The 25,927-nt window shown below is 39.6% G+C and overlaps 2 protein-coding genes across 2 annotated transcripts in view; one reads left to right on the forward strand and one right to left on the reverse strand.

The window, feature by feature from the left end:
• Positions 1-25,927, forward strand: part of GTF2F2 (general transcription factor IIF subunit 2) — a 91,871-nt gene that overhangs the window by 10,307 nt on the left and 55,637 nt on the right. Inside the window, exon 5 of the mRNA XM_042838764.1 lies at positions 6,405-6,443. Coding sequence (XP_042694698.1) covers positions 6,405-6,443 — 39 coding nt within the window. The remainder of the gene's footprint in view (positions 1-6,404; positions 6,444-25,927) is intronic.
• Positions 18,914-19,798, reverse strand: KCTD4 (potassium channel tetramerization domain containing 4). The gene has a single exon (XM_042838765.1). The coding sequence runs from the start codon at positions 19,713-19,715 to the stop codon at positions 18,942-18,944; it is 774 nt and encodes a 257-aa protein (XP_042694699.1). The 5' UTR covers positions 19,716-19,798; the 3' UTR covers positions 18,914-18,941.

The following is a 25,927-nucleotide window of genomic DNA, read 5'->3' on the forward strand; positions in this document are numbered from 1 at the left end:
GGAGAAAGAAGGAGTCATAAGAGAAGGAGCCCAGAGAGGTTGTGGATGCTCTGTCCCTGGAGGTGTTCAAGGCAAGGTTGGATGGGGCCCTGGGCAGCCTGGTCTGGTGCCAGATCTGAAGGTTGGCTGCCCTGCCTGTGGCAGGAGGGTTGGAATCTGATAATCCTTGTGGTCCCTTACAACCCAAAGCATTCTATGATTCTATGATTTCCATTTTGCCAACTGTAATACAAAGTCCTGAAACCTTTAGGTATTAAGATACTGTCCTGCTTTTACTGATTTAATCGATTAAAAAAATAGCATTTCTTAGCAACTACAAAGTGTTACTCAAGGACCATAAATCTATTAAGAAGTTATAATATTAATTAGGAGTAAAGAGTGTTTATTGGAATGGCAAATGTTTGGATTGAAGCACTGAATAAGCACAGAACCTGTCAACACTGTTTTTACTTGGGTATAGCAAGCATGGCTTGCAATTAGTGCAAAATATCTAAACAGTTTTAATGTTGTGTTAAAGCTGGTATTGGCAATACAATCAAAAATAAGTGTCAGTGTACTTTTTTGCTTTACTTTTTTGATTGTTTAAAAATAAAAGAATATGACAAATATATCCAAAGTTCCATCCTGGTTGTTTACCAACACCATCTTCCTGCACCCACTCTTGTGTTGGAATGCCTGTTTCCAGTATGTTTTGAGCTCCATGGACAATTTCAGTACTGTGAAAACTTAAGTGTCTGAAGAGTGTACCCTAACCAAATGAGATGCTGCTGCCCTCTCTGAGTCCACATGGAAAAGATCCTTTAATGTTGTGTCAGCCATGGAAAAAGGCTCCAACAACTCTTTAAACACCAGTTAATCCATAGTAAGAAGCAGTTGGAGGAAATTGAAATGCATAAATTCTTATGCTCACAGACCAATGTTTGTTTTCAAATTATAATTAATATATTTTGTGCAAAGTGTTGGTGATCTTTCTGCTTTGTCTTCTGCAAAGTACACCATATTACAGATCTGATATGTTAATTTGAAACATGGTCCAGTGGTTAAGCTGGTGTAGAACTGCTACGCCAGTGGCATTTCTGATGTTGCATCTGTAAGGATATATCTGAGGAATAATGTGAACAAAATATGGACCAAAAAGTGCTTTCTGCACTGTTGCTCTCACTCAGTACCTTTCCTGAGGACTGAACTTAATCTAAAACAGAGAAAATTGCATATAACAATTGGATTTCCTTTATATTTCCTTTCCAGATCTCTTGTGTCTGCTATCCTCTAATCCTGTGATCCCCATTATGTTGTGACCATCTTCACCAAAGAGTGGTCGGTCACTGGCACAGGTTCCCCAAGGCAGTGGTCACAGCCCCAAAATGCCAGAGTTAAGGAAGCATTTGAATAACACTTTCAGGTCTATGATTTGGATGTGTGGACCCAGGGGTTGGTCTCAATCTTTGTGGACCCTTCCAGCTCAGGATGTTCTCTGATCTTTTTAATTCAGAAAATGAATGAGGGTTGACAAAGCTGCATCTGAAATCCTTTGTAATCAGAGAAGATGCTGTTGGGAGTTTACCCAGCTAGCCAACTCAGCGCTTCACATTGAATCTCTGTATCTCTGGTTGTCCTATGTTAGTTAATGGACAGAAATAGCTTCTTTGACGTTCCCTTCGTTACGTCCAGAGTCTAATGAAGTGCAGTTTCTTGATCTTCTACTGCATGTACTAGGTCTGAGCTAATACTTCACTGATGACTGCAGAGGGATCTGGAGCACAGTTGTCTCTGGCTGTCTAGGCTGATTTCAGTATTATTTTAGCATTAAATATGAACTACATTCTGTTCCATAAACATCACCATATGTACATCAACAGTTGCTATGCAACAATGCTATTTGTGCTTCCAGTTATTTTATCTTATCTTTGTCATCAGCTATCACAGTTGTAATTTTTTTGAGCGGGAGGAAAGGAGAGCATTTTGTTCAATACAGCACATTGAAATATATGCAGAATGAATTTTTCTTATGTGTGTGTGGCTAAGAACTATCTAAGGGCAAATCTTAGACTTGGTATGGGGTATATTGGATTAGAAATATCCTTATAAGCTTCCAACTGGTATAAGGAAGTGGTATAATTTGACAGCTTCTGTCTTGACTGAAGAATTGAGAACATGCTTTTGTTAAATATTTAACATTAAACTTTTCCAATTGTGATTGTAAATGAATTCCCTTAACTACTTTAATTTCCTCTTGCTTAATTTTTCTGCCAGCAGGTAGTTAAGGCTTGCTGGCACTTAATATAAATAAAAAATGCAGCTATGTTACAGACGATGAGAAAAGTTTCTTACTGAGCTGGTTATTGGAAAAACGTACTACTAATGTGGCTTGGAAAAACACAGACCTTGGCAGACAATTGCATTCCTAACTGTAAAGGACTGATGGACAGATAGAAAGATTTTATACTGTAGGATAAAATACAGCAGAAGATATTTCTATAAATTTGGATGTGATTACTCTTTTTCTTGAAAATTTGCATGTTTATTCACAATCCCCTCTTTGTAAGTGAGATTTCCTTCGTGTTTCATTTAGTGACATTTAATTCCTTCATTCTTGTCCCATCTTACTGATGTTTGAGTAAAATGTGCTTAGAGAATTGCATTGGCAGAATGACTCCTGAACCTTTGCTTCCTCCTGAGAAGCATCCACGCATGGATTGTTGCACCATCTTGTAGTTCACAGAAGAAGCTCTTACCAAGACGTTCTTACCCAATTTTCTGCATCTTCTTTCAGAATCTCATTTCATGAAGAGCAGCTTCTTTGTTTTATAATCCCATTCAGTGATACCAATAACTCTGCCTACGTACCAACTCCTTTATTTCCACTGCCCTCCAATGTTCATCTCTTGTCTATTTTGCTTAAGCACAACTTCTAATGGGAGTGTCTCTTTTTTTGTGCTGGCACATGAATCATGCCTACTGTATAACTTACAGTGTGCCTGATTGTATTCCAGTGAAAATGATTGTTCAGAGCTTGAATTTTGAAATAGCATCTATACCCAGCCATTTGAAGAAATCTGAAGGGAAGAAATGACTAATAAGGAGCATCTTTCCAAGATATTTTCTTTCAATAAAGAAAGCAGTTATTGCTATAATGACATTTAATTGTTTCCACAGCACTCTGAATCTTGTTGTCTTGGGATACAACTTCCAATCTTATTAGATACGTGTTTGACATCTCACATTTCTCATCAAACTGTTATTTGGAAAATAAATGTCCCCATTGTTTTGCATTTTGGCTCTGCCTGATCAGGAGTTTTGGTATATGCCTGTATACTTCAGCATATTTTTCCAGTTGCGTCTATTTCTTTGAGCTGTCACTTAATGTTCTGGTATCTAAAATGATTTGTGGTCTTAATTAATACTTACTTCTTCCTTTATTTCTTTCAGTCCCCTATAGACTGGCTTTAGAATATTCAGGTAACAGCAGGAGAGGAAGCCCTATTGACATCCTTAGAATCAAAAGGAACAATCCACAGCTGCCTTTCAGGTCTCTGGCACTTACGCAAATTTCCAAATATTTGTAAGGATCATAGAGAAGATGCAACCCATTATCAGAGAAGCAGAATATGTGACTCCAGTTTGTCATGTAATTACATTAGGCAGCGTTTTGATGGGTCAGGATTTCATATGTGTTACTGTGACATGAAGTCCACCAAACAAAAAGTGTTTGCTGATGGCATCTTTCTTTTCCGTCTCTAAAAGATGGAAATGGTATTTACTTACCAGCTTCTTCTGAGCACTGTGAGGATTAACAAATTGCTGTAAAGTGAGTTCAGCTGGTTGTTGGGGTAAGCTAATTTACTTTTCATTTTTATTATTAAAATTACAGACTCTTAATTCCCATGCAAACATGAAAAATTGTTTTGAGGATATAATGCATGACATATGTGGAGTATTACTGTGGACTCAATATGATGAGAGTAGAGTTGGCATTCTGCCTACTTCGATGACTTTCAGTCTCTATGATGGGGGAAAAAGTCAGGCACCAGGTTTCTATATGGGAATCTTGTATGTTACAGAGGAGGCTGAACAACTGCAATCTGCACAGATAAGGCTTCTTAAGTAGGCACAGTACAACTGCCTTCACCACCTTCACAATGTTTTCATACTCAGAAGACTTCAAAAGCAGAGATGTGATCCAATCATAACAAAAACTATTTTCTAATATTCAGGAAAAGTACTATTTTTTTGCAAGACTTGAATTTTATGTTTTTAAATCTCTGTTAAAGGCAGATTCCTCTGCTATATACAGGTGAACACACTCCTCCTGTGGAAGAGGTATCTCTGATTCAAATAGCTATATATCACAGAATCATGGAATGACCTGAATTGAAAAGGACCACAATGCTCATCCAGTTTCAAACCCCTGCTATGTGCAGGGTCACCAACCAGCAGACCAGGCTGCCCAGAGCCACATCCAGCCTGGCCTTGAATGCCTGCAGGGATGGGGCATCCACAGCCTCCTTGGGCAACCTGTTCCAGTGCTTCACCACCCTCTGTGTGAAAAACTTCCCCCTAATATTTAACCTAAACCTCCCCTGTCTCAGTTTAAAACCATTCCCTCTTGTCCTATCACTGTCCACCCTCATAAACAGCCATTCCCCTCCTGTTTATACGCTCCCTTCAAGTACTGGAAGGCCACAATGAGGTCTCCCTGGAGCCTTCTATTCTCCAAGCTAAACAAGCCCAGTTCCCTCAACCTTCCCTCATAGGAGAGATGCTCCAGCCCTCTGATCATCTTAGTGCACTCCTCTTGACTTGTTCCAAGAGCTCTGCATCTTTCATGTACTGAGGTCCCCAGACCTGAACTCCAGATGGGGCCTCACAAGAGCCGAGTAGAGGGGGACAAGCGCCTCCCTCTCCCTGCTGGCCACCCCTTTGTTAATGCAGCCCAGAACACAGTTGGCCTTCCGGGCTGCAGGCGCACACTGCTGGCTCATGTCCAGCTTCTCGTCCACCAGGACCCCCAAGTCCTTCTCCACAGGGCTGCTCTCAAAGGGTTCTTCACCCAGTCTGCATAAACACCTAGGATTGCCCTGACCCAAGTGCTACACTCTGCATTTGGCCTTGCTGAACCTCACTAGGTTTTCATGGGCCCACTTCTCTAGCCTGTCCAGGTCCCTCTGGGTGGCTTCCCTTCCCTCCGGTGTATTGGCTGCACCATTCAGCTCGGTGTTGTTGGATCCTACTGTTTGCATTGGTCCTCGTGCAATCAACCTTTTCACTGAGAAAATAGGAAATCAGCCATGTTAACCAGTGGCATGAAGAAGGTTTTGTAATATAGGTCCTGTTTTCAGTTTTGTAAATACCCAGCCTGCAAATGACAGAAACGATCAAACTAATAACTGAAAACTTTTATCTCCAAGTTACAGTGGTAATTCCTTCTTGCTTATACGTAAAGTGTTCTTAATGATAGCTGTTATATGTCTGAGTTAGAAGCAAAATATGAGAGTATTTCATAATTTTTAACTGCGTTTCAGGTGAGTTAAAACATTTTTTATATCCCCTACATTAGGAGAGGTGTAAAACAAACAAATACAGGAGGTGCAGTCAAACTTCACGTTGAGAAATTCGTGTGGAGATTTACTTTCTTAGGGCTTTCTATGATAAATCTTGGTTTGCCAAAATCATCTGGCCACTATCTCTTGAAAGGCTGGATTGGAAGTTAACACAGAAAGCTGTTTCTGCTTTGCACTCTGCCATTCACCTAGGTGATAATTTCTTTTTGCTATCCACAGCATGTGTCATTTTTTTCTTTTTCTTTCGTGCATACTTTGATTCTCCATGGATCAGTACACATTCCTGATTTATCTGAAACTTATATTTTCACCTGAGGAGTTGGGCTATAGCATCATCTGAGGGCCAGTGATGGAAAGTTGGAAAGGCTGAAAAAATAAATTACTGTGTTATCTGGAATGTTGCAGGAAAGCTAGAGAGGAGGTTGTTCATGCTTGTTAGGTACATACTGCTAATTAACAGTATTCCTTTGCAGAGCTTTTTATTTATTTATTTTTTAATATACAAAACCAATGTTCATTTGTTTACAGAGACTGGTGAGATAAATGGATATTGTTTCTATCTTAAGTGTAATCGTACCACTGGATTTCCATAACTTTGTAACTTCTTTTATGCAGATTTCAGTGAGAGGTGTAATGGAGTTATCTCATTTAAGTTGCAAGTTTGTGCACTAAAAGAGATTTTTGTTGCTCCATGTGACAAATTTTTCTTCCAAAAGTAAATTTATAAACATAATCTTCAAAATTGTGATTTTATCATAATCTATCCTTCTTTGCTTTGCAGCCCACTTTGTATTTGTCAATACAGAAATGTTACATTTCCTATTTTGTTGTGTTTTTTTCCAGAGAGCCAACCAGAAGAAAAATCTGAAAGTGGCAGCTATGGTGAGTGTGGACACTTTCTTTGAAACACTGCAGTAATGACTTAAAACTGAGGCTTTTCAGTTTTACTTTACAATAAATTGGTAGCTAAAAAAAAAAAAAGGTCTGTTACATTTCTAGGGCAGCATATCATAAACTTCTGCAACCAGAAGCTTAAATTATTAATATTTTTATTTAAATGGGAAAAAAATTATGGAGGAGAGCACTAAAAATGTAATGTTTTATGGAATGTCATTTTAGATTTATATTTGGTATTTCTTATGTATTTTTTTTTTAGATCTTTTAGCTTGGCTCCTTTCATCCTGGTTGGAAAATTTGTAGATTTCCAAATCTTGTGTTATTTGATTTTAATTGCATAGGCTAATTAGTCTAAATTACGGCATTCTAGCATTGTACTTCATTCAGTTTTTCTAACGCTTGAGAAAGATTTATCAATTCCTTGGAAAGAGTCAGAAATTCTTAGTTCACTCATGTAAAATGCTTCTGTTAGGTAGGATATCAGGCAGGCTTAGGAATCAAAAGATTTTGTTTGAAATGTAAGCTAGTCTCTGCAGGCTTCCTTTACAGCAAGGAGGAAGGAGACAGCTCCATGAAATAGCTGAGAATAAGAGGGAGAGGTGCAAGTGCAATTCCCTAGCAGCTCAAGCAGAACCCTCTTGAGGTCAGTCCTAGCTCCCTTCACTTCTGCTGAATCCTTTGGGCTTACATTACTGAAATTGCCAGATATGTACATGACAGCATGAAAATCTTAGTGTCAAGTAGCATTCAATAAAAATTCCCTTTTTTGCTTTTATGAAAGAAAGAGATTTCAGAAATGGCATTAATGAACTAGTGCAAATAAGTGGCAGGTTTAGAAGGAGCCTGCGATCCTGGGCAACTAGACATGGCTAATGCAGTGTATATATAGACACATCTCAGTCTTGTTTGTAGGATTACCTGTGATGCATACAGATTTAATTGTACCAACACTAATAATAAGGAATGGCAGAGGAAGTAGATGAACTGGAAAGAGTCTTACAATCCCCGTCCTTCTTTTTAAAAGGAATTCCTAAACATAAGTATAATGCTAATAGTCTTTCACATTGTCTTCTGGATGTGTTTTTTTGTACACTGTAGCATGAAGATGTCTGTTTCTTGTGTGTTTTATAAATAGCAGTTTATTCCAGATACTTGTTAAAACCCGATCACTGTAATTATAAGTTAATTGTGATATGACTTTCAGGTTATGAAGGGCTACTTTCTAGAGATTGGTATTGTATGCCACTTGAACACTGAGACTCACTGCCACAGGATGTTGCATTTAAAGGAGTTCACTTCTAAAATGAGTCAGCATATCAACACTTGCATTGCTCTGGTATTTCTATGTAGCTGTAGGCATACATGCTTGTTTGTGCTTTGCAGTTGTTTTGTTCACTTTTGTTCTGGCTGTTCATGTGAATGATTAAGTTGTCTGCATCTCACTCTTTCTGCTGCTCCTCATCCATGGTACGTTGTGTAAGATGACTGTATATATTTAGTTGCTTTCGTTGCGTCAGTGAGGAGAATGAGCAACTGCATGCTGGGCACTGTTTAAATACACTGACAAGATAAAGTGCCAAATTCATCTGATAGAATTAAGCTGGTTGGGGATTCAGTTACTAAATGATGGTAATTGGTTACACCATTTAAAGGCATTTAAAGGAAGACTCTTAGCCATCGGTTACACTTATTTGTTTAGAATTTGTTTATTCACTTTTTTTCCCAAATGCGTCATGGAACTCAGATGACCTTTCCCTAACTACCCTTCAAGTAATTCAGCTTCTTGAGTCCTCCATTTCACTACTGGTCTAATTCATCTTGTCCCACAATAAGTACTTTTGAGGCAAAGATGATGTCTTGTATACTTTTGTGTATTATTTTAGCATAACAAGACCCATTGTGACTACTTTTAGATGTTTCTGCAATAGAATTTATTTGTACCTAGAAAGTAAATAAAGGAAGTGAATGAGACAAATAATACAAGGAAATCCTTTGATTTACTTCCTTAAGATTTTAACCAGAATTTTTGCTTTAGGAGGATACTGTCAATCTTCAGAACTTATTTTATAGATCATTAGCATTACGTATGATGTTTGTAGTAACGTTTATCATTGGATCAGTGTTGCCACAATACCTAATACTGTGCAGAGAGACAACACAATACTGGTTCAGACCAAAGATCATGTACCCAGTATCTTGTCCTCAGTGGTGCCTAAGAATTCATGAGAAGAGGATAAGAACAACATAACAGCATTGTGGTGCTTCCCTAGGAATACTTCTTCCAGTCTTTAATGATGTAAGGTCAGAGAGATCCAGACCAAGCAGTGATGGTATTTTATTTAGTAGGCCCTCTTTGATTTCACTTCTGTGAAGTATCCCTGTTGGTTTTTGAGCCCATGTAACTGGTTCCAACTTTGAATGATGTGAAGGTTGTAGTCAAAATATTAAGGAATTAAGGTATAACATCGAACAAGTTTACCTAAAAAAAAATTTGAGCTCCTTTCACATATTCAGTTTGATAATTTGAGATCAACAGTGCTCAGGGATTCAGCCAATGTTGTTCAGTGCCTGGAGCCAGGTTTTTGTTGAATGTGAAAGGAGGGTAACAGGTAAGATGTCAACTAAAGGAAAGAGAAATGTGAATTGGTCCTACTCATTCCTATATGACGCTGAACAACATCATATATTTTCTGAGCAAGTAATTTAAACCCAAATACATGTATGTAGATCTTGTTGGCTTACAGATTCTCTTGCACCTCCCTGTAAGCGCTGTCAGTGACGACAGAAGCTGTGAAATCCAAGCATTTCTGGCAGGTGAAGTGTGACCTGTCCTCCAACCTGCCCCCAGATGGAAATACTCCAAAGCTGCTGTCTCTAGCATATATAGTCTTTCAGGCATGGTATGGTAAAGAAATGTGTTCTCTTGTGTTGTCCTCTTGGAGGTGTGTTAAAGTTGCCTGGGCAGCAGCTAATTATAATATTACTGAGGCTTTGAGAACATCATTTGGAAAGCATAGCTAATCTTTCATAGGGAAGTGTGTGTCAACTGTGTATGGAAACTCCAGGTGCATATTTTTTTCAAGGACATGTACATCAAGGAATATTACATGTATATAGCTCTTGAACCCACTTCAAGCCAGTTGCCTCCCGTTGTGTTTAAATTTCATCTCTTAAAGTGTTTGACATAAGGTGATGGCAAACAGCAGCCATCAGAACTTAACATGCTTTAGGACAAGGTTAGTCATCTCCTTCCCTGTGCCTGCCAGTGAGTAATACTAAAGCCTACTAGTGAGAGGAGAAGCACCATTGGGACCATTTATTGGACTTTGGGTAGGAGGACTAAATTATCTGAGATGCTGCAGACAATAGAACATGAACCTAGTATTAAAATTTTGCCAATTGTGAACATAGGTGTTTGACTGCAGACACAAATATGTAACATTTGAATTGTCTGCAGATGATGATAACTTGTTCCATTTTCTGATGTAATAAAAAAAATCGGGTACTGATTATACATGTGTTGGAATACTTAAAATTCACTGTATGTACTTCTATTAAATGCTGAACTGCATGCAGTAAACCAGCTGTTTTTTGTTAAGGACACAGACTTTTTACATTATGGCAGAACTGCACGAAGCTGCTACGTGCACATTTGATTTTAATCTACTTGAAAGTGGTTAGAATATATTAATTGTACTCCAAAAGTAAAGCTTTAAGGGGAAGAATGATAATCAGGAGGAGTAAAGGAGTAATTATTTAAATGCTAGCAGAAACCTCAGTATTGAAGATAACTTAATTACAGAATCTGTCATTTTCAAGCCACAGAAGCAGTTTTTGTCTTGGAAATGTAACTTTTTTTTTCTTTCTGTTGGCAGGTAAATGCAATAAAACTTAAATTACAGGCTTCTTGGTAGTATTCCAGGAATCACAATAAGTAATGAGGCTCCATTTGTTGCTGTTAATATACACAGAGAGGCAATCGTTTCTCTTTCAGGGTAGTCAGAGTCTATTATACTGGGTAAAATAAATATTGTGGATATCCAAGTGGTAGAACAGTATAAAGGATATGGATTTAATGTAGATTAATATTAATTGGAGCTGATTTTTATTTTTAAACTTGCATAAATACTGTCTTTAATGTCTGTTTATCTTAGAATACTGTATGAATATTATAGTATTTATCTTCTTGACTTAGAAGTCCTGATGTGTTTAGCCTGCAGTCATTTTGTTGCATTTATAGTTTGTCTCAAACTCATTAAAAAAAAAATACTGAAAGAAATTAAATGTAGTGAACTTCACAGCTTTCAGTACAGATCTATAATTTTATTGTGCAGGCTCTATTCTGAGAACAGAACCCAGTATGAAACAGTGGGAGTCAATGCCCCAAGCATATTCCCTCCTTCAGCCGTGCCAGTGTCCAGTTTGTTGCATTACTTTGCTGAGCAGTACACTTTTGGCTTGTATTGGAGGTCTTGGGCTTTCTTTGCAACTCTCAAGTAATCCCAGGAATTTCAGCCACGTCTGATCTTGCATACCATGACTCCACAAGTTGTTGTCTTTTCTGAGAAATTTTGCTGATTATTGGAGTTCATCTACTTGCCAGCATGATTGCATCACTGGAGTCCATCATCAGTCCTTTGCAGCATTAGAGGACTAAATTAAAGCCTTAGGTGATGGTTTAAAGGGGCAGAGAGAGATCAAGAGCTTGCTGCCTTGACCAGTACAGGGCTGATATGTAGTGGATGTAAAACTAGCAGGAAGCAGTTTCAAAGCAAACGTGAAGTGATTCTACACTCAAAATGTAATTAAGCTGCTGAATTCCTTGCCAGAAGATGTGTTTGTAAAGATACTTTATGTTAAAGGCTTTCACAACCAAAAAGATGTGTAAAAAGAATATCCACTGAAAGGTCTGGAGATTAAGAAGACATCTGATTCTAGAGACTCACAAATGCCTGATGATGGCTTGATGTGTATCTAGGGTGAGAATCCAACATGTTTAATCTGTCCATAAGCATTTTCATGGATGTCTGCATCCACCACTGTGTTGGAAACAAGATGCTGAGCTGACCCAGTACTATTATTCTCCAACTGTAGTTTTTTGTTTGTTTTTTTCCAATTGATAAGGGCTGCTCTGAAAGTAATACCTCCTCTTTTATTACATTGGCCCGTGACGTCGGAGGTGGATGTTGGTGGTATGGCAGAAGAGGTTGAACCTTCCTGCCAATATTCTGTTACAGATTGTTGCCATGTGACGGATGGCAGCAGAGAGGCAGTCTGACAAAATGGCATCTGATATGGAAGTGCATATGAAACAAAAGTGTGTCAGTGAATTCCTCCATGCAGAGAAAATAGCTCCCACTGACATTCATCAGTGCGTGCTGAATGTTTATGGAGATGTGCCTAGCTAACATTAGGTACTGTGTCACAAAATAGTGTTTTGTAGCTGAGAATTTATTCTATCAAATAATGTTATGTTCATTGTAGCTGTTGTAGTTTCCATGGGAATAAATAGGAGGCATTTCTTTTGGAGCATGTCTAGTTATATGGTAAGCCATCTGCCTGCATTTTTAAACAACGTGCTTGTGATAAGTTCTTTGTTGGTTGTTTTTTTTTATTTTCCCTCTTCACTTACCACAAATTACTACTCCATTTTATAGTGAGGATGAAGAAGCTTCACATAGCTTGGTAGCCTTAACCACTTGAAGCTACTGAATGTGGGAGTGACTTCTGAGGGCAAAGCCAGGAGCAGTTCTAAGGTTGTCTGTAGTTATTTACCTCTGCCTTAGTTACAATTGGATGCGAGAGTACTGGAGGCTGTCGTGCAGTAGGACCTCAGCTTTCTGTATGCCTGAGTCTGGAAACAGTCTATCAGAGCTCATTTGGTGCTCTCCTTGGACTCTAAGGCTTTTCCAGCCCCAGCTTCTTGCCAACAGGAGCAGGAACAGTGTGTAGCTGTGCTACAGCATATTGTCTTACTCATGCAGGTTGTCTTTGGGATTTCTGCACTGTAATCTGTGTGCAAGCCAGAAATCATCATTGTGCACGGCAGAAAGTATTAGAGGGATAGATTTTTATTATTGTATAAGAAGGCATAAAGAAGTCTATATGTTAGATTTCTGAACTGTAGGGAAAGAATATGAGTTTCTATTTGTTTTAGAAAATCTGTAGGAAATAGCACAAGAACTGGCAATGCCTGAGATGTGGAGTTAGCCCTGGGAAAGCTAGGAAGCTGAGAGTACCCTTTTCTCTCTTTAGGTGATTTTGACCTGCCTGATTTGCAGGAGCTTTGGTTTTTTTTTTATGAGATTACCAGTTTCAGCATTGAGAAAATATGCTTCTTTATCCCAAGTACTTGCTGAAGGCTTTACTTACGTAGTAGAGAAGCAGAAAATGACTGGGTTTGGTGGTACAGTTGCATATTCTGTTTATGTTTTTTGATGCTTAGGCTGTTCATTGCTAGTTTGTTTGCTTAATTTTTTCTTTCTAAGTGAGAAAGTCTGTACCCACGTCTGACCTGTTCTTTTTTTTATTCATCTGTTCACTATGGTACAAAATCAAGAACTTCCTTTGAATTAGCAAGCAGCTTGCTGTGGAGCTGCAGGAGTAGCTTATAGCTTGATGTTTTTCTGTTAACAAGTAAAAAAATTGAATCTTTCCTCTTATTTCTACTGCTGCTGCTGCTGCAGAAAAAAAAAAAAAAAAGTCTTTCTGAAACATGACTTATCAAAAACCAAAAGTTGGTTGTGGTAGCAGTACTTCAGAGATAATTAGGCCGTAAACTTGTGTTGTCCAATCTCACTGTTACACTCTGTGCAGCTGTGCCTCATCATCAACCCAAGGCCCCCAGGTTACCGTCACTCTCACAAAGTCCTTCTGCCCTGCTCATCCTTGGTGCTCAGGGATTGCGGGCTGGCTCACTGCTGGCTCACTGCACCACCCCCTCCTCTTTGCTCAGACAGCCTGGCACTACAAGCACTAGCAAGCCTCTTGGATCCCTGTTTTCCTGGAGCTGGAGTTTTCCCTAGGAAGCAGCCTTGGGTTTTAAAATCTCACTTCTCTTTTCCTTGGTGTAGTTGGTCTCTTTTCCACTAACCTGTGTAATGTCTCCCCAGATTATTTAACACCAGTCAAGGCAATACCTACTTATTTTTAGCACTGTCAGAACTTTACAGACCTTTAGAACAACTTGGTTTTTAAAATCATCTTCTAATTACTTGCTTTTCAAACCTTAACCGTGTTGAACTTGCACACCATCATGTAATAATGTTTTAAATGAGTAGCTGATGTTTACGGGTATAATTCTTGTACCAGTTTCTTGAACATTTTTCTTTCTGAAGCAGCAGGGCAGTATTCTTTCCAGAAGCTTAAAATGAACAAATGTGGTGCTATATGATAATGGCAATGATGTTAAGCTGTTACCAGTGCAGATAGAAACAGTTTTTTTGGAGACTGTTGCTTTAGCTGTGGCACTCCTACTACACACATTTTTAGGAAGAGAAATCAACTGTCTGGTTCTGCAGATTATTATGCAATTTCTTTCAGAATGCTTGCTCTGGTGCCATCGTACATCTCCCTCCTACGGTCTTGAGTTCTTGCAGCGTTTCTTATTTTCTGGCATTTTACTTTGAATGATGATTTATGAAGGCAGCGTTTAGAGAAAGCGCTCTGTGTGATCTACCCTTGCATAGCGCTTCCAGAACAGCAATTTCAAAATTAATTGGAAGCCATCATATTTTCTGATCTTAAATTCGTTGTACTTTAATGATGGCTTTGTTTCAACTGAATGAAGTATGCAAACCTGTCTGTTCGTGTGCAAATGCTTGTATTTTGTTAACTAGTAGTCATTTTCCTGTCAGTCTAAGAACTTCTGCCACATGTTAAGACAGGAGACAAGACTGAGGTTGGATAATAGCTGTCTAGCAAAGATGAATTAATCTAGTCTAAGAAAATAATATTTATTTTGTCATAGACCCAACTTGGCTCGTGCCCCCATCACTCATCCTGATTCATTAGTTGACAGAATTAGGGCACTGTGACCTTTCTATACAAATAAAGTAATGAATGAGGCACTTCCATTGTTAAATTGTTATATTCATTGCATGCCCTTATTCTGCCTGTATGCTAATGGGGAGAGAGCTAGAGAGCTTACGTTTCTTCAGACCTTCCTGTCTCATTGAATGGCAGCCTTGCAATGCTTGTAAGAAGCAAGTGAAAATTACAGTGTCACTGATTGCTGCAAATAATGTAATGTTTTTCCCTTTAAGGTCTAAATAAGTATTAACTGCCTTAGAAAAGAAGTAGCCAATTGTCACTTACACAGTCCTAGTAAGTATGAATGCGAAGATACAGTTAAAAATATGGCGTAAGTATGTGAAAATGTCAGTAGTGCAATCAGGATGCTGAACACTGATCAGTGGGTAGGCAGTAATGACTGAGATGAGAACTGTAATTAGACCTTGATGCAGGGCCCTATTTCCTAGCATTGAGACCACCTCTCGAAGCCACCTTTGGCTCTAGAGATCATTGGTAGTAAGTGATTGGAGTCTAAGGGAGTACTTCAGGGGAGCATCATAGATGTTTGTCTGCTTCCTATATTATTTCCTATATTCTTTACTGATTTCTCCTCTTACAGTCAGGCTGATGCTCACCCCTAACAAAGCCCCACAGCCTCTCTAATGAAGGGGGTGAGTGGCTTAAGAGAAAAATGAAAAGTAGCTGTGTGATACTGGGGGGAAAACAAGGTAGGGAAGGATGTACAGAGGATCAGTAATGGTGATCCTGCCAAAAGATATGAAGGACTGAGGGATGGAAATAGAGTTCACAGTCACCACAGGATACTGGGAAAGACAGACCTTAGTCTGACGTAATGCAGCCACTCTTAGGTTTTGTCCTGTACAGAAATAAACTCAATTGGTGATAACTATAACAGCATAGTGCCAAGTGTGATAAAACTGCCTTTGCTTTCTCCTTAGCTGATGGAAAATAGGCATATGCAAGTGTGGGAGGAAGCAGTACAATGGGTGATTTGATCAATATATATATATACTAAATGAACAGTCATTCAGTGAGTTTACAGGGGCCAGAATATTCTTTCTGCAATGCGTGTTGGTCAGTCCTGTCTTCAGCTCCCTCCTTCGCTACTGAGTTGTTTGCTGGATGGCCCTTTTTCTTGCCCAAAAAACAGAGGCAAGTGGAGTTGACATAGAGCAAGAGCAGGCAAAGTGCCCCCTAGGGGAAGAGGAAGTTACTTTTTACTCCTACTTTTGAAAATCCACACATTTCTTTCATGATTCTTGTAGGTTTTAGTACTGATAAGTAGCTCTTAGTGAAAGAGGAATAGAAGTACTTGCATGTAAATTATATTCAAAGCAGTACTGTTAAAATAGCTGTTAGTATTTCTGACCCAAGCACTTGATTTTGTAATTTATTTTTGTTGTAGTATCCTTAAGTATACAATTTCCAATTGTAAAGGCAAGGCAGAAAAAGAAAAACTCGCTGTATCTTCTGACACAGCGATAGGAACACAAGCACCCACCTGAGTGAACATATGCAAAGTGTATTTGCATTTTATTAAATTTATTTATGGAGTAAAAAGGAAACATACAATGCAATGGTAACTGTATAATTCGATGTATTTGTGGGTTTGTTCAGTGTGAACCTGGAAGACAATGATTTTGTTATCCCCATCTTCCTTCTGTTTCTGCTCTGTGATTCCAACAGCTGAGTGGGTACATTTGATCAGAGGTACGCATAGTTATGTAATTTTTCACTTCAAAAATAATAACAAAAATAGTTTTAAGAGCTTTTTTTGTTTTCATACATTAGGAGGGTGTAGGTACTCTGAACCAAATGCTGGTGAATAAAAGCTTTCCAGTAAGACTCTTAAAAATAGCTGCAAAATATTCTTAGAAAGTATTTCAAGTGGTTTGAACGTTACCTATGATTACCAACTTGTGAATAGCTTACATTACAAAAGTACTTTCCATAGTAAATGCAGAGCCATCGAACTCTGCTTCTTTTTCATGAGTGAAGTTCTACTGAGGTGGGCGACTGGTGCTTGTTTCTGATACAACGGTGCTAACAATTCCAAAGAGCCCAAATGAAAGGCAAGCAACCACGACAGATTTTTATGAATGGTTTGGAATCAAAATTAATTTATTTATTTTCTTCTTCTCAACTGGAACAGCATTTTAAATCCCAACCAGAGATTAATTCTAACTGAAGGTTACAACCAAAAGCATTTAAGTGAAAATGGGTGAGGAGCAAATTCTCCAGACATTGTGCTTATACAGGCTGTGTATTTGACAGCACTGAGAGCAGCCTTTAAAACCTGCAGATTATAGAAGGAGCTTGGTTAGATTGTCCCAGCGCTTTTATTTTTTTGCTTGTGTGAAGAAGTGTGTCTACAAATGAGTTTCACAGAGTCGTTCTGTGTGAGGGTATTTTCTAGTACTTGTCCTAGCAGATCAGCAGGAATTTGAATGTGTTTCAGATGAGCTATTGCATTTACTTTCCACAGAAGTTCTAGTGATAGTTTAAAGTATAAGATTAGTGATTAGTGAGGATTTCTGACAATTGTGGTGGTGAAGGAGGGAGTTGGACACGTACACAGCGATAGCATGCTGGCTGAAATGGCCTAAAAGAATAAAAGTGGTGCGTATGTAAGAAATTACATTTTACTGTATATCTTTTGTGGGTGGTTAATGCATTTGGACTAACGTGGGTCAGTTCTGGGACACACAGACTTGCATGCCTGAAATTTACAGTGATGCGAATTTTAAACAGTTTGGGAAAGTTCCACTTAAAGCCACATCTTTTTTAATCGTTACGTTTTTAGCATAGGGAGGACAGAAAAGTTTTTAGCCCGAGGGTTTGTTCTAAAGAGGTATTCTGGAGATAGTGGATTTTCCTACTAGATAAAATCATAGTAGGTTATTGTTCAGTCACTTCTGTCTGGTCTCCCTCTGTGAGTTCTTCTGTAGGGTCTCTGATACCAGCAGCCATTGTATGTTACAATGAACAGAGTTTGACAGTGGAGGGTAAGGAGGGAGTTGTTGTATGGCATTGTATTCCTGGTCACTGTTACTAATGATGGATTTATTCCCTCCAAAATCCAAAAGAACGCTGTTCTCTTCCTATCAGATATTGTCTGTTTTCCTCAGTTGTCACTTTAGCATGGATTATACTGCTTTTTCTTTGTGCATTCTTAATGTTTGCTTTCTTTTTTCTGTACAAAGCAGATATTCTGGGAAAGCTAAGAAACCACTTGGATGGGTTTGCTTTCTTTAATAGCATTTCACTTGAGTTTTGGGTTCATTTGAGCTGTTTGTGATGGTAGAGTTCACTGATGGTCAAAGCTTAAACTCAGAGTTTGAGCAGCTTCCATTTGCGTTGCTTGATGATTTTTCATTTGGCTTTTGTGGAGTGACTGCTTTGTAAACTCAGTTTAAAATACAAATGGGAAGATTTAATAAGCTGTGCAGATGAGAAGAAAGAAGGTATTTATTCCATCGCTTACATTGATGCTTCCTAAATGCAACAGGTGGTCTATTCAAAACTAATACTACTACTTGCTTTTGGTAAGCTGTTGTGCAGGGCTCTAATTGCCTGTCTCTATGATCACCAGTGATTAGTGGAAAGTAGTGACTTCAGCATTAGAAGAGGTTGGAAACCTGTTACACGAAACTGTTGGAAACCTGTTACATGAAATTTTATGCCAAACATTTTTATTAGCCATCTGATAAATAGATATATGCAGAAAAATGTAACATTCTCTGCACAGTCAACTCATTTCCCATCATAGAACTGACCCCCCAGCATTATTGGTTGGCTGACATGTTCTTAGCAGTTGCTATTAAAGTAGTAGCACAGCTGTAAATTTCTTTGTAAGAGAGTTGAAATCAGAGTTGTTTAACTTTAGAATCAAGCAGATTAATTTTAAAACCCTCTTTCAATACCACGTTTGGTTTTTTTGTTTTTCTTTTTGCGAATTCAGCGTAACAACAAATTAGCATCAACACTAAGGAACATTTAAAAACATTTATTCCAGTTAAAATCCATTCTGAATTCATGAGGAGCAGAACATACTGTGAGCCTGCCTGTTGTATGAGAATAGTCTCCGTGCTGCTCGGCACAGCAGTTAGGTGTATGCGTGTTAGTCATACAAGTACACAGAAATCCAGAGAGACTTCCCGGTTGAAAAACAGCATGAGAAAAACATAGTACAAATACCAGAAAGCATTCGGTCTCTGTTTACAGTGGTTAGCAGATAAATCTGATGCCTGAATTTAATAAAAATTTCATTCAGCTCGAATAAGCCGGAGATGGATGTCGTTACGAGATTTACATACCATTAGCTCACATTAACCGATGAGCAGCCGAGCTGTGTGGTACGGGGCTGGTTGGATACGAGATCTGTGATGCCAGGACGCTGCCGTTAAAGGAGGTCTGCCGACTGCATGCTTGTTTCCTCTGCCTTTGTAATTACTTGATAAAATGAAGTGCATCGCTGTGAACAATAGATCCTTTGGAACAATCCAGGCTGGTCAGCAGTCTGAATCCACATTTTAAAGCCATCATAATTGCCTCAAACTTAAGAGTTTCCAGGGTGCAGACGAAGGTGTTGTCCTCCTTCAGCACAAGTCTCGTACCGTTTTCAGACTTTATGAAGTATTTGAATTGAATTATATTCGAAGAGACTGAAAACTCCTCTGGAAATCCATCCAGCCTGCTTTTAGACACCAGTACGATTCGGGATTTTATTTTTGCAATGAAATCAGGAGCGTTACAAAAGATCCGGAGCCCCTGCGAGCGGTCGTGGCTGTCAGTTATTTCCAGGAAAGTGGTCTCTCGAGATGCGAGCTGCTCCTTCTCCCACCTCGATTTCACTGCATCCGATAAAACCTTCAGCTGAAAGAAATCTGCTTCGTGTGCCAGAAGTTGATTTTCTCGAAACCCTTCCGGTAGAAGAAGTTCTCCATTTCGTAGGAAGTTCAGAATGTGTCTGAACAGGAGTCCATCTCTGTCTATGAAGTAATGTCCATCTGCATCAAACGGGCACATTATTTTTCCGTTGATGATACCTTCGAGGAAAGAATCTGGGTACTTGGTTAGTGTTTGTTTTTGCGTGATGTACAGATAGCCACCAACATTCAGAGTAATCAGAGACGTTTTATAGTCCTTGTCTTGCTCAGAGCCCTCGAAGTTGCTGTGGTTTTCTTCAGATTCCTTTGCTCTCCTGTTTGATTTTCTCTCCATTATCGAAGCAGGCACAGCGATCTTGCTTTGTTCTTGTCAGCTTGGAAAGAGAAATTTTTATTTAAGAGCACCTTTCTTCAGCTCAGGCACGATGTTGGAATGGAAATGCTGCTAGCATTGCTCGGGCTGTCAGCTGGGTTTTGCAGTAGGTGGCGTATCAGCTGTGTATGCAGGGAGATGGCAGGAATATGACTGTAGAGGGAATTTGCATTTAACTGTGTGAGGGAAGGAGGGGATAAAAACCACTTCTCTTTCTGTCCTTACACCTAGGAAGTTTACAGAGTTTCGAGAGTTCCGCGCAGAAATGAGTAATGCTCTTCTAAAGGGCACCTTGTTTTTAATGCTTTGCAATGTGTTTGTAGTATCAGCTGGCCAAATTGTGTGTAATGCTTCTGGAGTTAAACACTCCTCTTCATTTACGGTGCAAGGTGCAAGGATCTCAGTTTGTTTGGAGCTTTTTTTCACATTTTCCTTGTATTAGGTATTGGTGTGTGGTACCTGCTCGTACAGCAGGGCAGCACAGAAAGTGAAGGCATCCCTAGTGGTACATAGAGAGGTATCAGTTATGGTTATTCCTCACGTATAAGATGTGTGTGTGGCACTGAGATGTTTTCATACTGTTACTTTGGAAGTGATGCTGAAGACTTGTCGGTCTGGTGAGTTTTTGTGATGAAAGCTTCCATTTTCAGCTGATGGAAGCATTCCGCACCAATACAAGCACTGCGGCAGCCTAATGAGGTTTGGCTTTATCTGTGCCATAGATAAAAACTGTTTTGGAAAGGAGAGCGGTTTGCTGTTCACATGCATGGTGTGTAAGTCACTGAGTAGCATAATTCCTTCTTTTTCAATAGCAACAACGGCTGCCCCGTGGAACAAAGGGTTAGTGTGCTCACAGACAGCATACTGAACATCACCTAACATTACAGCTTAGCAACACTTGTGTATGGGGGGAGCAGCGGCAGCGGCAGCAGCAGCAGAGCGTGCTACAATCAAATGGCTGTCTTCTCTCTGTGAAGCTTCACTGAGGTTGGCTTTTGGGCTCCTTTTAGGAAAGGTTTCTCCTTTAAGTAGGGAGGGGAAGGCTCCTCACACATCTGTGTGTACATTTCCTGGGGCCGTGAGGAACCGGCGGGTGGCAGGCACCGCGTGCATCCAGGGCAGTGAGCAGTGAGCAGTGTGAGCAGTGAGCACTATGTTGGGCTGGCCGGGGGGAGCAGAGCCCATCTTTGTCCACCTGAGTTTTTCACTTCTACAGGTGAATGCCTCCTGCTTGGGCCCAATAAACAACAGAAAGTCAGATGATCCTTTTGTGAATTTTTCTGTTCTGTTTCTAAAGATACTACTCATACTGTTCTCACTGTCTCTAAGGCTGTTTATTGATACTGTGGAATCATCACTATAATATTTTATTAATTGGCAATTAAACCTAGTAGAAATAAATGCACTTTTAAAATTCAGCCTTGCCAGGGTATCCCTACCACTGATACTCTATTTTTTTCTGCTGCTGCGTGTGGTTTATTAAACAGATATTATTCATTAGATTTTTTTTTATCAGGAATTAGTCATGGTTTTAATGTTAACTCTTTGGGACCACTGAAGTGTTTAGCATTGTTCAGTCAGAGATTTCAACCACTTTCTGATCTTTAAACATTTAAACTTTTATTTCCCAAATCAACTCCATTCACAATTATTGAGTGAATAATCAAGAAAATGAAAGGCTGGAACAGTTTGAATTTTATTTTATTTTTTATTTTTTGGTCATTGCAAGAGACTTCTGTTCAAATTTATTATCCAGTGATGGAAAAGTCAGCTAATGTGCTTATGTCGTATATAATTTAGTGTTAAATATAGTGTTAGTGGTTCCTAGGAGAATGATTTCTGCAGTGCTTTTGTCTTGCATGGTGTTGTTGAAACACTTTGAAGCTGAACAAGTAATGTCCTGGCAGAATTAAGCAGGGATTTCCAAGAAGCTGAGGTTTGTAAAGGATAGGAGAGCTGAACTCTCTACATTTTAAGAGGCAGCAGTTACAGAACAATATCTGGGCTCTTTTGATTTTCCACATTCGTAATCTTCTGAATATTTTGATACTTAGAGTTGAAATTTTCCACTTCCATGAGCAAGTACATATTCTTTGAAAGATCACACTAAATCATTCTAGTGGTTCATATGATAAAATATTCAAAATCTATTTGATATGGCAAATAGACTGTGAAGATCATGAATATATGCATTTAAACCTTTGAGGCTTGAAACATTTAGAGTTGATGTAAAATTTTACTCGTGACAGACCCATGCAGCTTTACTTCACTGCAGCTGACAGTTGTCTGTAATACAGAATTTGAGGCTGGCACATCTTTGTGACAACCCTCCTCTTCCTGTGATCTACTGTAAGATGTCTGTTCCAAAGAGTCCTCATTCTTCGCATACACTCGATGATGCACGCACTATTGCAGTGCCTGTAGGTTTAGTGAAGTAGAAGATATTTCAGTGGCTTCACGTAGCTCAGTGTACGCCAGAAGAACTGGATTCCCTTTTCCCTTCCTCTAGAAAATTGCCCTGAGGTCCCTTTTGGCAAAGGTAGGCAACTTGCATGCAAATCTAGAGACTTCACCTAGTTTTCTGCTCACAGAGTCTGTGTGATGTACTGGGAGTGGCGGGAACTGCACTCAGTCCTGTCAGTCCTTTCTGCTTCCCACTGGGACTGAACAACTTAGTGCTGAATGCTGTCCCATGCCACAGGTGAACTGCCTCTGTTTGTGCGCTGTACAACTGAATTGTGCTTGCTGATGTTGGTAGCTAGAAGTCCTGAAGTAACCATTGCTTTCCAGGCTGCTAGTGTGTCACTTGGTCGCTGGAACTGATCAGTTGGGTGGCACTGTCACCCTACAATTATCCAGTTTCTTCTCAGACACTGTTCTAGAGATGGTAAAAATGCAGTTCTGGAATCTGTCAGCTACAAGGGAAGCAGAGCTGAGGATAATGGAACTGGGGAGCTATCCCTCATTCTGACTGATGTGCTTCTTTGTGGAAAAAAACCTTCCTCTTCTTCAGCCTCCATCTTTTTTCTGATTGCTGATCAGGAAGCAGCACCTGGTGGAGCTTGAGCATGCCTCAGAGCTGAGGATCTGGTCCTGGAGCACATCACTGGAAAACCAGTGCTTTACCAAGGCTTCATCTTACACATCTGAACAGCATCAGCTTGACTGAGATTCTGTTATCAGTGAAATTGTCTTGGATTACAGAAAGCAGCTAATTTTATTTCAGTACAGAATGATAACAGGGGAAATCTACAGCTAAAAGAGGTGGAGAATTTTTGAAACATGTTAGGAAGCCACACTAATAAAATCTGTTTGGGTTATTGAGGAAATGCATTAGGCATTTAATGTTGTAACACAGAAAGCTGGCCAGGTTGTTGGGACAATTAAACCATTCCGTAGTTACTGTCTCACAGTAATAGTAGCATAGCCACTCTCATCCCAATAAATATTTGCAAGATGTTCATTAATGGCTACTGAAGACAAGCTCTGCACACTAATTAAAAGTGAAGAACTTCAAGTAAGAAAGTCTGAACATTCAAGAGTTTTGTCTATGAAATTTTACTAGCACTTACTGTTGATATTTTTCATTAACTTTTGAGCGCTGCAAGACTGAAGAAGCAAATGCTATGCCAGCATTCAAAAGGTAAATTGTATGACCCAAACAAAATTAATTGACTGTATGAAAAATAATAAACATCTGACTTGGAAATCAATCAGTTCAAAATTAAGGGAGAAAGATATGGTGCTCATCTATGTGAGTGTAGGCAAAATAGACTGGCCAAATGTTTTTTCCTGTTTTTGGTTGTAATTTGCTCAGCAAAGGAGATGATGCTTTTTTCTTTTCACCTCTAAGTAGATACTGCTTGTCAAAATGCAAATTATATAGATTATGAAACTATATAAAATACAAAAATTGTCTGCCAGGTTTCAAGCCAGTAAATATTAAGCAGAGGCTTATCACCTATACATTAATGTGATTTGGTTCTTGGTTCTCGAGCAGTGATCAAGGAGATAGTTACTGCTGAAGTCTGGAGATGATACAGACTGAAAGTGTAGTAGACAAGGAGACACATTTGGAGAAGAGGAGGCTCAGGGGAGGCCTTATGGCTCTCTATAACTAGCTGAAGGGAGGTTGTAGTGAGCTGGGGGTCGGCTTCTTCTCTCGTGTAACTGGTGATAGGACCAGAGGGAATGGCTTCAAGCTGTGCCAGGGGAGATTTAGGCTGGACGTTAGGAAATGCTACTTCTCTGAAAGAGTGGCCAGGCACTGAATGGGCTGCCCAGGGAGGTGGTGGAGTCACCGACCCTGGAGGTGTTCAAGGAACGTTTGGATTTTGTGTTGAGGGACATGGCTTAGTGAGAACTGTTGGTGATGGGTGGATGGTTGGACTGGGTGATCCTGTGGGTCTTTTCCAACCTTGGTGATTCTGTGATTCTGTAATTTCTGACAGATAATCGTTTGTGTACTTGGCAAAGACAATATTTTAATATGGCTAAATATAAAGTTTATATGCTTAGGAATCATAGAATCAGTAAGGTTGGAAAATACCTCTAAGAGCATATAGTCCAACTGTCAACCCATCACCACCATGCCCTAAATCCATGTCTCTTAAGTGCCACATCTACTTGCTTCTTATCATCCTGTTCTAGTGCCTTACATCCTTTATGAAAAGAAATACAGTGTAGTCAGGGCATGTCTATGTGTTTGTGGAAGGAGAAGGACTGTGGTATTGTCCCGTGTGTACTGAATGCATCATGATCAACTGAAGTGAGGTCATCACTGTGGGCAGTGTGCAGCAAGCTCTGGTTCCTGCCCCGTGTATCATCAAGGAAGAGATATGAGTGAGCTCAACTTTCTCAGACCAGTTAAGAAACTGAAAAATAAGCCTACTAGAAGATTTGAGAAAACATGGCCTGTTAAGCTTAATGGAGGTGGAAAATACGTAAGTGCCTGGGTGGGCAGGAAATTTTTATATGCAGCTCTTCAACTTAGCAGTCACTGGTCTGACAAGGTCTAGGTGCTGGAACTTAGAGCTAGGTGCAGTGCAGACAGACTAGGAAATGAACACATTAAAATCTCCGGGCCAGTCTGTTTTTCTCTGTGGCTCCTTGTCTCCTTCTCTCTCAAAAAAAAAAAAATCTATCAAAACATCTTCTGCACAGTTCCAGTAAATTTCCCCAGTGCCTGTTTACTAAGACTGCCTTAAGCATTTTAACTGCTTTTTGATGCTGATCATCAGCAGAATTTGAAGCTGGAACCAACATCTCCCTGTCATTTCTTTGAAGGAGTCAGCAGCTGAAATTTCCTTATGGACTAGCATAGGGATGCACAGGTAGAGGCGTGAGTGCATCTGGTGGCTGATGCTGCGTATAAGGATCATGTAGAGCAGCCTATCTGGTGCTGTGCTGACCCTGTTTGTGGTCACTGATGGTGTCAGACACCTGGGGAGACATCATTTTTCCCATCTAATCACTGGTCTTAGCTGATCTTCAGGTACTGGCTCATTCGTGCTGTACTGGCTGGTTTATTTTAAGTAGGTTTTTTTTAATAGGGAATTTCTGCTTTCATGCCTTATTCCTCCTTTGGGTTCTAGGTTGATGTGACTGTACTATGGAAGTGTAAAGGGAGACGTGACACTTTGGATGTCTTTTCATTGCAGCTCTGGCCCTGCAACAGGTGAGAAGAGATTCAGGTTTCTGAAGATAGCAAGCATTGCTCAGTGATTTAAGGCTAATTAGGCTGTGAAGAGAGTAAGAACTGTTTCCTTGCATTCTTGCATTTGGAAGTTTGCACGCATCTCGCACACAGATGTATTCTGATGGCCTCTCTGCATGACTTAAAATCCCAGGAGAGTCCAGGGAAAATGGAACACGAACCACAGCTTTGGGTAGCGAATGGGACTTGACACCAGGCTAGGTTAGCTGTAAGGTCTTCTCAGACACTGCTGTCAGCCTGGTACTGGGAATCCAACACTTGGGATCATCAAAAACCAAGTCCAGGTCACTGGTAATTAGAAGGGGATATTATTGAAGAATTATATCAAGAGATACTAGTAAGGATAATCATGCTTAACTGGTAGGTTCCAGCAACCTTCTTTATTTCCTAACTAGTTGTTATGGGGAACTTTTTAAATTCACTGATACTGATTCTTAAAACAGAAGATCAGTTTCAA

This window comes from Centrocercus urophasianus, unplaced genomic scaffold (assembly GCF_019232065.1).
Source record: "Centrocercus urophasianus isolate 14NV4802_14NV808 unplaced genomic scaffold, USGS_Curo_1.0 seq_9, whole genome shotgun sequence".
Lineage (NCBI taxonomy): Eukaryota > Metazoa > Chordata > Aves > Galliformes > Phasianidae > Centrocercus > Centrocercus urophasianus.